Source organism: Pantherophis guttatus, chromosome 7, assembly GCF_059756535.1.
Source record: "Pantherophis guttatus breed Tessera chromosome 7, ASM5975653v1, whole genome shotgun sequence".
Classification (NCBI taxonomy): Eukaryota; Metazoa; Chordata; class Lepidosauria; order Squamata; family Colubridae; genus Pantherophis; species Pantherophis guttatus.
Window position 1 is genome coordinate 82582247 of NC_142069.1, and position 15758 is coordinate 82598004.

Sequence of the window (15758 nt, forward strand, 5' to 3'; positions counted from 1 at the left end):
AAGAAGTTGTTAGGAATTAATTCTAGCTTAGTAAATTGTAACCTTAATACTACTCGGCATTAGTGCAAAGTTTGTTATCTCGCTTCTGTGTCTCGCTTCTGTTCTTGGCTTCACACATCCTTGAAAATATAGAAGAAACTTTTACTCAAGAATATAAGGCCCCATAGATAAAGGAATCAGAGTAGGGAGCATCCTGCCTCCTAGATTCTGAATCTTGAAAGCATTCTGCTGAATAAACAACTTGGCATTTCATCCCTGATTGGAGGGGTTTTTTTAAAGAAGAGATTGGACAGCCATTTGTCTGAAATGGTATAGGGCAGCGATGGCAAACCTTTTTTTTGCTGAGAGTCCAAAGCGCAATCATGCGAATGTGTGCGCACATAAAATGCACCCACAAAATGCAATGCGAGCCCCCCATGCATGCACCCCGCCCCCGCGCATGCACCCAACCCCCCCTCGCCCATTTTTGGCTTCCAGATGGGTGCAGGAGGCCTTCCAAAAACGGGGTGTGGGTTGCATGTGCAAACCCCCAAAATGCAATGCGAGCACCCCACGCACATGGGCCCCACTCCCCATGCATGCGCACGCATTACCTGCATGCACGTCACTTGCCCGCGCATCACCCACATCCTCCCTGCCCCTCGCGCATGCACGGCAGAGAGCCAAAGACCAGCTGGCCGGCGGGAGGAGCGCACTCATACACAGTGGAGCTGGGCTGGGGCGACGGTTGGTGTGCCTGCAGAAAAGGCTCTCCGTGCCACTTGTGGCACACATGGCATAGATTCGCCATCCCTGCTTGAGCAGGAGGTTGGACTAGAAGACCTCCAAGGTCCTTTCCAGCCCTATGATTCTATTTAATTAATTCAATTTAATTAATTCAATTTATATGCCGCCCCTCTCCGAAGACTCAGGGCGGCATATAAATCTTTATTTACTGTGGAGATTCCCAGTCATCTAGGTCAGTGGTCCCCAACCCCCGGTCCGCGGACCGGTGCCGGGCCGTGGAGTACCTGGCACCGGGCCGCGCAGCGGCCGGGGGACATGAACGCTGCAGCGCAAAGGCTCCTGGGCTGTGTGCAATGGGCCGTGCGCAAAAGCTCCTGGGCCGTGCCCCCAGCCCTGCGCGCGCTCAGCGGGCCGCGGCGATAAAAAGGTTGGGGACCACTGATCTAGGTCATGGATGTTCCAAAAATGCTTTATCAAGAGACAACTGGACTTCCTTGTTTTTTTGTTTGAAGACGTTTCGCTTCTTTTCCAAGAAGCTTCTTCAGCTCGGTCGAAAAACAAAGACTCCTAAAATCTACATTTCCCCCGCCCAGCTCCAAGGACACCGCATGACCTCCCAGCCGCAGTGGAACAGAGCCTAGGTGGCGCAGTGGTTAGGGTGCACTACTGCAGCTACTTCAGCTGACTGCTAGTTCAGCAGATCAGCGGATCAAATCTCACCGGCTCAAGGTTGACTCAGCCTTCCATCCTTCCGAGGTGGGTAAAATGAGGACCCAGATTGTTAGAGGGGCAATATGCTATTTAGTATACTGTCTTTGGTGTAAGCCGCTCAGAGTCCTCGGAGAGTGGGCGGCATAGAAATATGACTAATAAAATAAAATAAAGTCAGGCAACAATAATTAAAATACTAAAAAGGCACACTCAAAGTACAGGTCAAAAGTACATTTCCCAATGAACAGGCATCATCTCGATCACAAAGCCCCAAAGAATGTATAAAAACCCACCCGCTCTCAACCCCATTTTGGTCAGCTGCCCCAAAAACATGTTGCTGTCACTGAAGTTTCTTGACATCGAAATAACCTGAGACCTTATTTCCTGCAGCCAGCCTCCCTTTTATTTCCAGCGTCTTTCTCCCGGATTGGAACCGGATCAAATTTTTTTCTTCCAATACTATTGTTTAGAATATAAGAAAAGAACATAATTGCAACCATTTCTGCAATGGCCCCAGGATGCCGCAGCTTCTAGAAACCATGAATTTGATGCCATCAGTTTAGCGCCTTCCAGTTCAGTTTAGAAGCATGTCTCCAGTCGTCTGAGACATTGCTTTCCAAATTCTACTCGAGAAAATAACCATGTTCTATTTTTTCACTGTAAATCTATTACCATGCAGATGAAAAGAAGAATCCCCTTTGAAAATGCACAGATGTTTTAATTTTCTCCATTATACGTGTCTGGTCCATAATCACAATCCTATTATACCACCAGCTCTTTTTTTTCCCCCCTCGCCAAGACTGGAAAATGTCAGCATTACCTCATTTAACCACTTAATCGGATTTTTGCTAATATTGGTAACCGTCCTTTTCCAAGGATTTTTGTTGCTATGATTTAATGAGACCATATGGGTCACAAATGTTTCATGTATTATTGATCTCAAAGCCAATAAACAGATCTCGTCACCGTATAAATATGGATGACAAGAAAAAGGAATTCTTCTTTAAAAAATCCTCAAATAGCTGTTGCTAATAATTGCTAGCAACAGCTATTTGAGGGTTCTGAGGGCGTGGCTTGGTGGGCGTGGCAGGGTAAGGATGCTGCAAAGTCCCCATTCCCTCCCCACTCCTGGGGGAAGAATATTGCAAAATCTCTATTCCCACCTTACTCCAGGGAAAGGATACTGCAAAATCTCCATTTCCACCCCACTCCAGGAGGAAAGGATTTTGCAAAATCTCCATTCCCTCCCCACTCCTGGGGGAAGGATATTGCAAAATCTCCATTCCCACCCCACTCCAGGGGAAGGATACTACAAAATCCCCATTCCCACCCCACTCCACGGGAAGAATCCTGCAAAATCACAATTCCCACCTCACTCTGGGGCCAGTCAGAGGTGGTAATTGCTGGTTCTCCGAACTACTCAAAATTTCTGCTACCGGTTCTCCAGAACCTGTCAGAACCTGCTGGATTTCACCTCTGCGTTGCAGGCTTTCATTAGATAGCTGATGCATCCTCTTAATTTTTCCAGAGGATCCATTAGGTGTTACTGCTACAGGAGGGTTGTTGCAAAAAAGATTATTGGGTGGGTGAATTGTGGTAAAAGCCCCTTTGTCTGTCTGTATTTTGGGTTTTTTAAAAAAGAAAAATGGTTTATGTTGAGGTTTGGCGGTGTTGAGAAATCTGGGTTCACGAGTTCCTTGTGTCTCCCTCTTGACTTTGGGCTGACTCATAACTGTTAGGAGAAGGGTTAATTGGGGGAAATCTAGGCCATGATTACTTGCCTCTGGGGAGGACTAAACGAAATCCAATTTCCACTTTCAGAGAAGCTCCCGGCAAGAGGAGAATCCAGAGAGGCGGCAAACGAGCAGATCTCAGACTACAGACGCAATTACGTAAACAAATCTGTGTCTCTCTCTCTCTAAAGCCGCCAAGCAAACCACCAATTATCCATCCTCTTGGAAAGATGGAAGGAAAATCCGTGGGTTTAAAGCATCTACCACCAGCCAGATTGGCAAAAATGTTTCCAAACATGTCACCAGAGTGTTGGAAATGCAAACAGACACAGGGATCTTATTATCGCATGTGGTGGACCTGTCCATCAGCGAAAAAAATATTGGCCAAGGATAAAAAAATGGTTACAGGAGATGGTAACACAACAAATAGACCTAAAACCAGAACTGTTTTTACTAGGCATACTAATGGGGAAATACAATAAAAGAATTCAATATTTAATGTGACATGTAATAACAGCGGCTAGAATTACCTATGCACAAAATTGGAAAAATGGAAGTATACCCACAGAGGAAATGGTAATAAAGAAAATATTAGAAATCGACAGGTTAACGATGGAAATTAAAGACAAAGGAGAAACAGAGTACTACCTGATATGTGTTGTGGCCTGTACGCGGCCTGTGCAGCTCGTAGCTGATTCAGACGGCGAGGAGGCTGGTGTGGTGCTGTGCCAGCAGCCTGTGCAGCTGGCACTCGAGTCAGACAGTGAGGAGGCTGGAGAAGATGTGGTGCCAGAGGCAGGGATTCAGCCAGGGCCTTCAGAACCTCCAGAAGCTCCCTTAAGTGAAGAGCACGAAGAGGAGCTTCTTCTCAATGCACAGGTGCACAGAGCTGCCAAAAGGCAGGAGTGGCTCCTCAGGAGGAGGTCTCCTCGAGAGTAAGGCTTGGGGCTAATTGGCACTCCCTTAGCCTATTTAAGGTGGAACGCCGACTGAAGCAGTTTGCAGGGAACAACTTTGTTCACATATCTTTGTGTTTTGTCTTGCTTATCTTATCAGCTTCCTGCAAATTGCTTCTGGGCATTCTGCCAACCATAGTAAGCTTTCAGTTATTATTCTTTGAATTCTTGGCGGCTGTTAATGCAATTAATTAACAGCCGTTGTTGTAAAAGTCTGGTTTATTCAGTAAACTAAGGTTTGAACGGACTTTGTGTGTGCTGCGTTCTTTGGGGTCCGTAGCTGGGGCAGAACAATATGGGACTTATGGTACAATTAGCTAGACAATAGATGCAAAGGTTAGAAAATGGATAATGAAAGAGGATCAAGAAGTTAGAAACAAATACAGGTATAAAGCTATATAGAAGAATAGCTTGTGTTGTAAGTAATATTGGTGCTAGATTGTACATAATTGCAAATCAAAATATATAGAGTGATAAATATATAGAGAAGTATATTATAACCATGGATACAATAGATATAAGTATGTTGTATAATATCAAGTTTTTATTCTTTTTTCTATGGACTATACCCGTGATGGCTAACCTTTTTGCCATCACGTGCCAAAAGTGGGGGGAGCGGAGGGGCGCACGTGCATGTGCCCACACCCATAATGCCATGCGCCCCACCCCCCACATGTGCAGGGGCCCCCTGTGCTCCCCCTGCTTTTGGCACGCAATGGCACGGTGGGCCCGGTAGGCCCGTTTTTTGCTCTCCTCAGGCTCTAGAACCTCTCTAGGACCCCGGGGGGGCGAAAATGGCCTTCCTCACCCCCTGGAAGCCCTTTGGAGGCCGGAAACAGCCCGTTTGCTGACTTCCAGTGGGACCGGAAGGCCCATTCTTTGCTCTCCCCAGGCTCCAGAGCCTCTTTAGGAGCCTGGGGAGGGTGAAAACGTTCCCCCCCTCGGAGGCTGGAAACGGCCTTTTTGCCGACTTCCGGTGGGCCCAGAAGGCCCAAAAATCAGTTGGCCAGTGCAAGCATGCATGCCAGAGCTGAGCTCGCGTGCCCACCAATATGGCTCCACGTGGCATGCGTGCCATAGGTTCGCCATCACGGGACTATACTGTATAAACAAGAGAAAAATGGTCGTAACTAGGATGTATAACATCATGTATATTTTAAAAGGTGCTGATGCAACCAGCATATCGTTGTTGCAAAATTGAAATTGTGATGTAAAATGAAGGAAAATGTACAATAAAAAATAATAAAGTGGGTCTTTTTATTTTATTATTAATGTTTTTTTTTTGCATTGCCGAAGTCCAATTCTTTGGGCCGGGAAGGTTTCCTCCTTGCCAGCAATGAGGAGATTAAACTAACCTAACAAGTGATGTCTGAAACTTTTTTGCTGGGTAACTTTATACCCGCAGATGGGCAGAAACAACTGAGGAATTGCACACTTATTGCCAAGCGCTGGGGTGAAGCTTGGCAGAACTCACGGTTGATTCGGGGTTTGTTTATCTGATTAAGAAAGACATTTAGGAAAGATGGTTTGCTGGCTGTCATATCTTAAAGACTTGGAATACACAATGGCCTGGCCTAAATCTTCTCCCCTTTTAAATGTAAATTTTAATTTGTTTTTAAATTATTGGGTATTTTAAATTTGTCTCAGCCAAATTATTTAATTTGTTTTTATTCTATTTTAATTTTTTGTATTTATGTGTTTTATTCTGTGGCTGTTCACTGCCCTGAGTCCTTCGGGAGTAGGGCGGTATATAAATCCAATAAAATAAATAAATAAATGGCTTCATCAAAGCCCTTTTTTTTTTCCTGCCCAGATCATCGCATTGCATAACTGATATCAGCCACCAAACTAATTTCAACAACTCCTTTCTCTTTTCCAGGATCTTTGCTTTTCTTAGAAGATTAAAGCAATGAGATTTATTAGTTTATAAGTCCCAAGATCCATCCTAGGATCAAGTAAGCTTCGGAAGTTGCTGTTTGAAGGACAAAACTCTTTAAATTTAACAGATTAACAGAGTTGGAAGGGACCTTATAGGTCATCTAGTCCAACCCCCCGCCCAAGCAGGAGACCCTACACCATTTCCGACAAATGGCAGTCCAGCCTCTCCTTGAAATTGATGAAGCTCTCACAACTTCTGAAGGCAACTTCTGTTCCACGGGTTGATTGTTCTCGCGGTCAGAAAATTTCTCCTTATTTCCAGGTTGAATCTCTCCTTGTTTAGTTTCCACCCATTATTCCTTGTCTGGCCTTCAGGTGCTTTGGAAAATAGCTTCACCCCCTCCTCTCTGTGGCAGCCCCTCAAATATTGGAAGACTGCTATCATGCCTCCGCTGGTCCTTCTCTTCACTAGACTAGCCATGCCCAGTTCCTGCAACCGTTCATCGTATGTTTTAGCCTCCAATTCCTTAATCATCTTGGTTGCTCTTCTCTGCACTTTTTCTACAGTCTCAACAGGAACTCAATGAACTCAAATCTCAGCATTCAAGATCTTGATTTTGCTTGAGTTACCATATCGGCACATTTGCAGTGGGCTGTCACTAATCTCCAGAGCTGCTATTAGCAACTTGTTTCTTGGAAAGTAAAAATGCAAAAATGTCCTTGAATGGGCCTTTAAGATTATTGCACATCTTTGTAGCTGCCTGTTCTGCCCCAGCTATGGACCCCAAAGAACACAGCACACACAAACTCTGTACAAAGCTTATTTTACTCAAATAACTCAGTCTTTATCAACCAAAGGCTGTTAATAAACTGTCTTAACAGTCTACAAGAATTCTGAGATAAGGTATCACAGTCTTACTAGAGTTGGCAGAAAGCCCAGAAGTAATTTTGCAGAGAATCCAGACACAAAGGAGAGTGAACTAAAGTTGTTCCCTACAACTTGCTGCAATCGGCGTTCCTCCTTAAATAGGCTAAGGGAGTGGTCAATTAGCCCCAAGCCTTACTCTCAAGGAGACCTCCCCCTGAGGAGCCACTCCTGCCTTTTGGCAGCTCTGCGTGCCCGTGCATTGAGAAGAGGCTCCTCCTCTTCGTCCTCTTCACTTAAAGGAGCTTCTGGAGGTTCTGAAGGCCCTGGCTGAATCCCTGCCTCTGGCACCACATCTTCTCCAGCCTCCTCACTGTCCGATTCGAACACCAGCTGCACAGGCTGTTGGCGCAACACCACACCAGCCTCCTTGTTGTCGGAATCAGCTACAATCTGCACAGGCTGCTGACGGGCCACAACACTGCCTAATGGGAGAGGTTGGGAAGGACAGTAAAAATGTGATTTTCCAGGCCTCTGTTAAGTCACAAAGAAACATTTACTTCACCCCAAAACTTCAAAGAAAAACAAGAAAGTCCAGTTGCCTCCTGAAAAAGCACCTTTGGGACAACCATGACCTGGATGGATTGAGAATCTCTACACACTTTTGGCTGTGCAATTTGGAGTAAACACCTTTTGAGGGGTGTGGGAGTAGGAATGGATTTCCAGAGGAAAAATTGCAGACTACAGGAACCATTAGTACCACTCAGGTGACTCTGAAGACACAGATTAACTCCAAGTGCTTCAAGGACCCTCTCAAAGGATGCAGATGACCAGCTGTCTGCAAGGAATATAAATCCTTCCATTCCTCACTGTCCTGTCAGAGTTGAAGAAGATTCTTGGATGAGAAGCAAAATGTCTTCAAAGAAAGAAAAACCAAGGAAGTCCAGTTGCCTCCCGAAAAAGCACCGTTGGGACAACCATGACCTGGATGACTGAGAATCTCTACAGGCTTTTAGTTATTGCAATTATATTTTGGGGTCGTCGATGCAAATAAACAACCATAAATTTAGAAACCCATATCCATTTTTGTATTGTCTTTTTGATTCTAAACATAGGAAGGCTGAGCAAGATCTCGATTCCCTGTCACGAATGAGCATCCATAAAATTCATTTAAATACCGAAGTTGCGTCTCTGGCAGGATTTGATTGAATGGAAACCTAAAAGCCTCAGTCATCCAGGTCACTGTTGACCTAAAGGTGCTTTTTCAGGAGGCAACAGGACTTTTTTTTCTTTTGAAGACATTTCACTTCTCATCCAAGAAGCTTCTTCAGCTCTGACCGGATGGTGGGGAACGGAAGGATTTATATTCCTTGCAGACAGCTGGTCATTTGCATCCTTTTAGATTAGAGAGTTGTGAAGGCTCTCTGTCTATAAAAAAATAATAATAATATTATATGTATATGAAATCTTAATCTGTTCACCGCCCTGAGTCCTTCGGGAGAAGGGCGGTATAGAAATTCAATAAATAAAATAAATAAATAATAATAAATAAGGCACTTGGAGCTTTATCTGTGTCCTCAGGGTCACCTGAGTAGTGCAAATGGTTCCTGTAGTCTGCAATTTCCCCCCCCTGGAAATCATCTTCTTCTTCTTCTTCTTCTTCTTCTTCTTCTTCTTCTTCTTCTTCTTCTTCTTCTTCTTCTTCTTCTTCTTCTTCTTCTTCTTCTCCTCCTTCTCCTTCTCCTTCTCCTTCTTCTCCTCCTCCTCCTCCTCCTCCTCCTCCTCCTCCTCCTCCTCCTCCCCTTCTTCTTGACCTCCACCACCATCTCTTCCGCCTCTCCTCCTCCTCCTATTTATTGTTATTGTTATTGTTTACTTTATTCATTAAACATGAAACTCAAGTCAACTGAACATTCAAAAATGGATCACAAATACCATTGACTGGTGCTAATGGTTGATACGGTTGCTGCCAGCATCCTAGGTATCAACCAAGTTCCTTCTTAAGATGTAAGAAGTTCCAAGTAGCACAGATTTTTGCAGGTCCGCTGGTGTTATTGCAGGAAGCTGCAATTTGCTGATGTACCTTATACAATTCTGGGACATGGTAACAAGATTATTATTACTATTTGTATAATTTATATATTATTTATTTATATTAATATATATAGTATAGTATAGTATTGTATTGTATTATTATATTTATATTATATTATATTATATTATATTAATTATATTATATTATATTATATTATTATATTAATTATATATATTAATTAAATTAAATTATATTAAATATATATATTAATAATTTATATATTTATTATAACTATTACTATTATTACTACTACTACTACTATTATTATTATTATTACTATTACTATTATTATTCCGGCTTTAGTTCGCAAAAGAACTTCGCATCGGCCCAAGGGGGAGAGAGCCAGCGATCCGCAGCCCAACTGTAGCCGCTTCCAGCCTCTCGCCTTTTAGGGCTTTCCCGGCGGGACGGAGCTGCGGGGGCGAGGCTCCAACCCGGGTCCGCCTCCGCGATCATCCCCGCCCCGCGCCGGCGCTCTGCTCCCGGCCGAGGGATGTCCGGCAAGGAAGGCGAGGGCGCCGCTGGGGAGGAAGGGGCGCAAGCGGATCAGGAGGAGGAGGTGGTGGAAGTCCGCCTGGGCGATCGCCGCTTCCCTCCGGTGCGCAAGAAGCGTCTGATCGAGCAAAGCGATTACTTCCGCGCTCTGTACCGCTCGGGCATGCGGGAGGCAGCTGGGGGGGACTCCGGGGTGGCGGTGCAACAGCTGAGCGGCGGGCTGAGCGAAGCCGGTTTGGCTCAGGTCTTGCAGTTCGTCGAGACGGCGCGGCTGGCTCAGGAGGAGCCGCCCGACGAAGGGGCTCTGGCCGAGCTGGTGGAGGCCGCTTCCTTCCTGCAGGTGACGCCGCTGCTCAGCCTGCTGCGCTCCCGGGTGCGGCTGCCCAACTGCCTGGAGCTGCATCAGCTGGCGCAGGTCTACGGGCTCCCCGAGCTGCGCGATGCTTGCCTCGACTTCATGACCGGCCGTCTGCATCAGCTGCTGGCCCGGCCCGAAGCCCGCCTGCCCTTCCTGCTGCCCGACGCCCTATCGCACCAGCTCCGCCAGCGCCGCCACCGAGGCCGGCCGGCTCTGCTTCTCCTGGGCAGCTTCCCCGACCGGCCATCGCTGCTGCACTACGAGGAGGAGAAGCGGCTCTGGGAGCCTCTGCCGCCCGCCGAACCTCCCGCCGACCTGCTCCAGGTGCGCGGCTTCGGCTGGGCTACCTTGGACAACTACCTGTTCGTGGCAGGTGGCTACCGGCCGAGCAGCCAGGAGATCGCAGCCGCCCACCGTTACAACCCCTGGCTGAACGAGTGGCGTCAGCTGGCCTCCATGAACCAGAAGAGGTGAGGCTATCTAAGTCAGGGTTCTGCAACCTTAAACACTCAAAAGAGCCATTTGGACTCGTTTCCCACACAAAAGAAAACACCGGGAGCCACAAAACCCATCCCATGCCTGACTATTTCTTGGCCACAAAACTAGCATATGTAGTTGAATTAAACCTTCTTGTTTTTCTCCTGAAACTTTTCTTGGATTTATCCATGGTTGGCCTACCGGGGGTTGAAAAACTCAATAAATCACGTACTGGCAGGTGTCGCACATTGCAGGTTGTGACGCATATATTGAATGACAAGGAGCCGCAAGGTTGTGACGCATATATTAAATGACAAGGAGCCGCAGTAGAGGGGTGAAAGAGCCACATGCGGCTCCAGAGCCGCAGGTTGCTGACCCCTGATCCAAGTGAATGGAAAGAAAGGCTAGGGGTGACAGGATAGCAGTGTTCTGACATAAACGGCTGTAAGTCAAAAAAAAAGCCAACGCAGTTCTAGGCTGCATAAACAGAGAGATAGAATCAAGATCACGTGAAGTGTTAGAGTAGAGTAGAGTAGAATTCTTTATTGGCCAAGTGTGATTGGGCACACAAGGAATTTGTCTTGGTGCATATGCTCTCAGTGTACATAAAAGAATTTGTCTTGGTGCATATGCTCTCGGTGTACATAAAAGAAAAAATACGTTCATCGAGAATCATAAGGTACAACACTTAATGATAGTCATAGGGTGTACAAATAAGCAATCAGGAAACAATATCAATATAAATCGTAAGGATACAAGCAAGAAAAATTACAGTCATACAGTCATAAGTGGAAGGAGATGGATGGTGGGAACGCTGAGAAGGTTAATAGTATATCAATACCACTTTATAATGCCTTGGTAAGGCCACGCTTGGAATACCGCATCCAGTTTTGGGCGCCACGATGCAAAAAAAGAAGTGGAGACTCTAGAAAGAGTGCAGAGAAGAGCAACCAAGAGGATTAGGGGACCGGAGGCTAAAACATATGAAGAACGACTGCTGGAATTAGGTTATGTCTAGTTTAATGAAGAGAAGGACTAGGGCAGACATGATAGCAGTCTTCCGATATCTCAGGGGCTGCCACAAAGAAGAGTTGGGGGGGGTCAAGCTATTCTCCAAAGCACCTGAGGGCAGGACAAGAAGCAACGGATGGAAACTAATCAAGGAGAGAAGCAACTTAGAACTAAGGAGAAATTTCCTGACAGTGCGAACAATTAACCATTTGTCTGAAATGGTGTAGGATTTCCTGCCTGAGCAGTGGGTTGGATTAGAAGACCTCCAAGGCCCCTTTCCAACTCTGTTATTCTGAACTTGATGGGCATCCACTCTAATATTTGGTGGAGAATATCAGTGAGCAGGTGTGGGGCTATATAGAGAATATATAGAGAATAAAATTCCTGTTCAAGTGTATTTCTGGAGTTCAATGTAGAAACACACGGTATAGGTTCTCTTGCTTGAGCAGGAGGCTGGACTAGAAGACCTCCAAGGTCCCTTCTAGATTCCTATTCTATTCTATTCTATTCTATTCTATTCTATTCTATTCTATTCTATTCTATTCTATTCTATTCTATTCTATTCCATTCCATTCCATTCCATTCCATTCCATTCCATTCCATATTTTCTATTCTATTCTATTCTATTCTATTCTATTCCATTCCATTCCATTCCATTCCATTCCATTCCATTCCATTCCATATTTTCTGTTCTGTTCTGTTCTGTTCTGTTCTGTTCTGTTCTGTTCTGTTCTGTTCTTCCATTCCGTTCCATCCCAACCCCAATCCCATCCCATCTCGAAATCAACCCTGACCGTCCTGAACACATAATGAAGCTCAAACACTTTGGCCGCCTAAGGAGAAGAGAGCGGAAATTGTTATACGAGTTCCGTGGACAGCTCAAGAAAGAATAGATTTGAAAAATAAATACTTAAGCAAACTCGGAAATTAATTTAAAAACACTTAAATACTGCCAAATCAGGCTGCAGCAATAACACAATTGACCGAAGTGAATGGGCATGTGAACGGAAACATAAATGGAAAGCTTGCATGGAGGCGGCTGAATAAAATTAAAAGATTTGTATTACTCGCTGTTGGAAAATCTGGTTGTTGAAAGAAAACATCGGGCGGGAAATATCTCCGCCTTAACCTTCAATTTCTCCAAATGTCTTTTTTTTCCTAGGGCTAATTTTAAGCTCTTGGCCGTGAGTGGGAAATTATATGCCGTCGGGGGCCAATCCCTCTCCAGTGTTGAGTATTACAACCCGGAGCAAGATGGCTGGACCTTCGTGGCACCTTTACCAGCTCCCCTTGTGGAGTTCTCGGCCTGTGAATGCAAGGAGAAGATCTATGTCATGGGAGGCTACACACCAAGAGGTAAGAAATGTCACTGCGTTTTTGTATTTACCAGATGAGCTCTTATTTTTGGACTTTCAGACTTACCGTAGCTTGCCAAGTTCTTATCAGTAGCTACTGCGCATGTCTACGTTCTTTTCTTCTTCTCTAAAACTTTCTTTGTTCTCCGGCCAGGAGAGGTGGCCGGGAACGCTGCCAAGATGTAACTAATTAGCTAGTGAGATGTTTTATTTTCTTTATAACAAATAAATGAGTTTTTCTTAGAAAACGTATCTTCGGGTTTATTTTCTTAATGTATACTTCAAGGGAAGGTCACGATCCATTCTCTAAATCAAGGTGCAATTACCCAAAAGCAAAATGGGATTAATGGCCACCCTAATAAGAAACAGCAGGGACTGCAGGTAGTCATGCACTCAGTCACTCTTGTACAGGTAGTCCTCGGGGTTTGTTTGTTTGTTTGTTTGTTTGTTTGTTTGTTGGTACTTGTATGCCGCCCTAGCTCCACAGGACTCAGGGCGGCTCACAACAATTAAAACAGAACAGACAAACCATTAAAACAGAAATCCAGGTTAAAATTTAGAAATTCAATAAAACCCAGATTAAAACCCCCATCAGTCCAAGGCGGCCAGGTGAAATAGCCAAGTTTTCAGCTCATGGCGGAAAGAGCGAAGGTCGGGGGCCACCCGGAGCTCCAGAGGGAGTTGATTCCAAGGAACGGTTGCGCCCACAGAGAAAGCTCTTTCCCTGGGGGTCGCCAGCTGACACTGTCTGGCCGACGGCACCCTGAGTAGGCCCTCCCTGTGGGAGCGCACCGGGCGATGGGAAGCTGTTGCTGGCTGCAGATGGTCCGCCAAATATCCCGGGCCTAAGCCATGTAGGGCTTTATAGGTAATCACCAGCACCTTGAATCTCACCCGGAGGGCAATCGGCAACCAATGCAAGTCGCGCAGGAGAGGTGTAACACAGGAGTGTCGGGACACTCCCATCACTACCCGCGCGGCCGCATTCTGCACCAGCTGAAGCCTCCGAGTGGTCTTCAGGGGCAGCCCCATGTAGAGAGCATTGTAGTAGTCAATACGAGAGGTGACGAGCGCATGAGTGACCGTGCGTAGGGCATCTCGGTCCAAGTAGGGCTGCAATTGGCGCACCAGGCGAACCTGGGCAAATGCCCCCCCTGGTCACGGTCAGAACAGGAATAGAATAGAATAGAATAGAATAGAATAGAATAGAATAGAATAGAATAGAATAGAATAGAATAGAATAGAATAGAATAGAATAGAATAGAATAGAATAGAATAATAGAACAGAACAGAACAGAATAATAGAACAGAATAGAATAGAATAGAATAGAATAATAGAACAGAACAGAATAGAATAATAGAACAGAACAGAACAGAACAGAACAGAATAGAATAGAATAGAATAGAATAGAATAGAATAGAATAGAATAGAATAGAATAGACACTATGAGAATATATCTGCTGAACAAAACTCCGCATTGGCTACAGGAAGGGCATCCGGCCAGTAAACACTCAGCTCCATTCAGTTTCCCAGACTCCACCATGCAAGGGATTACGGTGTCATTAAATGACCCCCCCCCCAAAAAAGTGATTCACTTAGCAAATGTGGCAAGAAAAGTCGTAACGGGGAGAAAACTCGCTTAACAAATGTCTCACTTAGCAGCATAACTTTGGGCTCCATTGTGGTCGTAAGTTGAGGACTTACTTGCATTAAGCTTCTTTTCTCTATTGCAGACCGGAATCTGAATATCTGGGAATATTGTCCCATCTCTGACAAGTGGAGTGACTTTGAAACCTGTGGATTGCACATCCGCAAGCAGCAAATGTTATCGGTGGAAGAGACCATCTACATAGTTGGCGGCTGCAGCCACGACTTGGATTCCGATAAACGATCTGGTCAGAATGAGGATATGTTAACCGTGCAGTCTTACAACGTGGTTACCAAACAGTGGCTCTACCTCAAAGAAAACACATCAAAATCGGGTCTGAACTTGACTTGCACTTTGCACAACGATGGGATTTACATCCTGAGCAGAGATATTATTTTGTCCACAAGCTTGGAGCACCGGGTTCTTCTAAAATATAATATATTTTCCGACCGGTGGGAGTCGCTGAGAAACTTCCCCACCCCTGGACAGAACATGTTGATCTGTTCTTTGTATTTTCCAAATCTGATCTGAATTCCATTCATGGCAGAACAGAGATTTCTTCATCTGTTGACCAATTTTGTTTTTTGTTTTTGCACAGTGGCTCTCAACTTCGGCCACTTTAAGACGCATAAACTTCAACTCCCAGAATTCCCCAGCCCAGCATGGAACTCTGGGAGTTGAAGTCCACATGTCTTGTGATCCAAGGATGGGAAACTCTGCTTTTACAGAATGTTTTACGATACGATACTCAAAATGTTACTATTGCAATTGATAAAAGTGGGAGGAGGCCAAGGATAAATGGGTACAGATGCAAACTGATGTGCATCAGTCTGGCTTCGCTACAAGGGGTGTGATGCCGAAACGAGAACTTTATTCACGTCGAAGTTAGCAAGCCTCTGCCGTTGGGTGAAGAGAAACTTGTTTAACATCAGGGAAAATACTATGAATAAATTTACTGTTTCGTATTGATTGTATCTTTTAACATCATACTCGAAATATTCTACTGGCTTTTTCCAAAAACATTTTGGCCGGGGAGATTGAATAAGCTTCATCAGGGATATGATTTTGACTGGTGATATAATTAAAGCCACGCTGCTTTATATGTCCATGTCTTGACTTTTTGGACATTCTGAGAAGCTAACAGAGGTTGAATTAAAATACTGTATTTTTCAGAGTATGAGGCATCTTCCTTTTTTGGGGAGAAAAACAAGGAAAAAAAAATCTGCCTCTGCCTCCCAGCAATTTGCCTCCTTGCAGCCAACAGCAAACAGCCAGTTTCAGTTTCATTTTCAGCACAGCCTGATTAGCACAAGAAAAAAAAATCTGCCTCTGCCTCCCAACAAATACCAGCAATTTGCCTCCTTGCAGCAAACTGCGGAGGCTGCGCACGGAGGCGGCAATAGGCAATGGCAATCCTGCAGCCTGAAACAGCTGATGGTCGGGAGGCCG

The 15758-nt window shown here is 45.1% G+C and overlaps 1 protein-coding gene across 1 annotated transcript; it reads left to right on the plus strand.

The window, feature by feature from the left end:
• The first annotated feature begins 9418 nt into the window (after window positions 1-9418).
• Window positions 9419-15274, plus strand: KLHL42 (kelch like family member 42). The gene is made up of 3 exons (XM_087873311.1): window positions 9419-10287; window positions 12468-12661; window positions 14395-15274. Exons 1-3 carry the CDS (start codon window positions 9458-9460, stop codon window positions 14838-14840), a joined length of 1470 nt encoding a protein of 489 aa, XP_087729437.1. The 5' UTR covers window positions 9419-9457; the 3' UTR covers window positions 14841-15274.
• The last annotated feature ends 484 nt before the right edge of the window (window positions 15275-15758 follow it).

What these genes read in the sequence shown, in the direction of transcription:
- KLHL42 (XM_087873311.1), top strand. Translation starts at nt 9,458, where the DNA reads ATGTCCGGCAAGGAAGGCGAGGGCGCCGCTGGGGAGGAAGGGGCGCAA. An exon ending in GCCTCCATGAACCAGAAGAG is followed by an intron (nt 10,288 to 12,467) that starts GTGAGGCTATCT and finishes TTTTTTTCCTAG; the next exon opens with GGCTAATTTTAAGCTCTTGG. An exon ending in GGGAGGCTACACACCAAGAG is followed by an intron (nt 12,662 to 14,394) that starts GTAAGAAATGTC and finishes TCTCTATTGCAG; the next exon opens with ACCGGAATCTGAATATCTGG.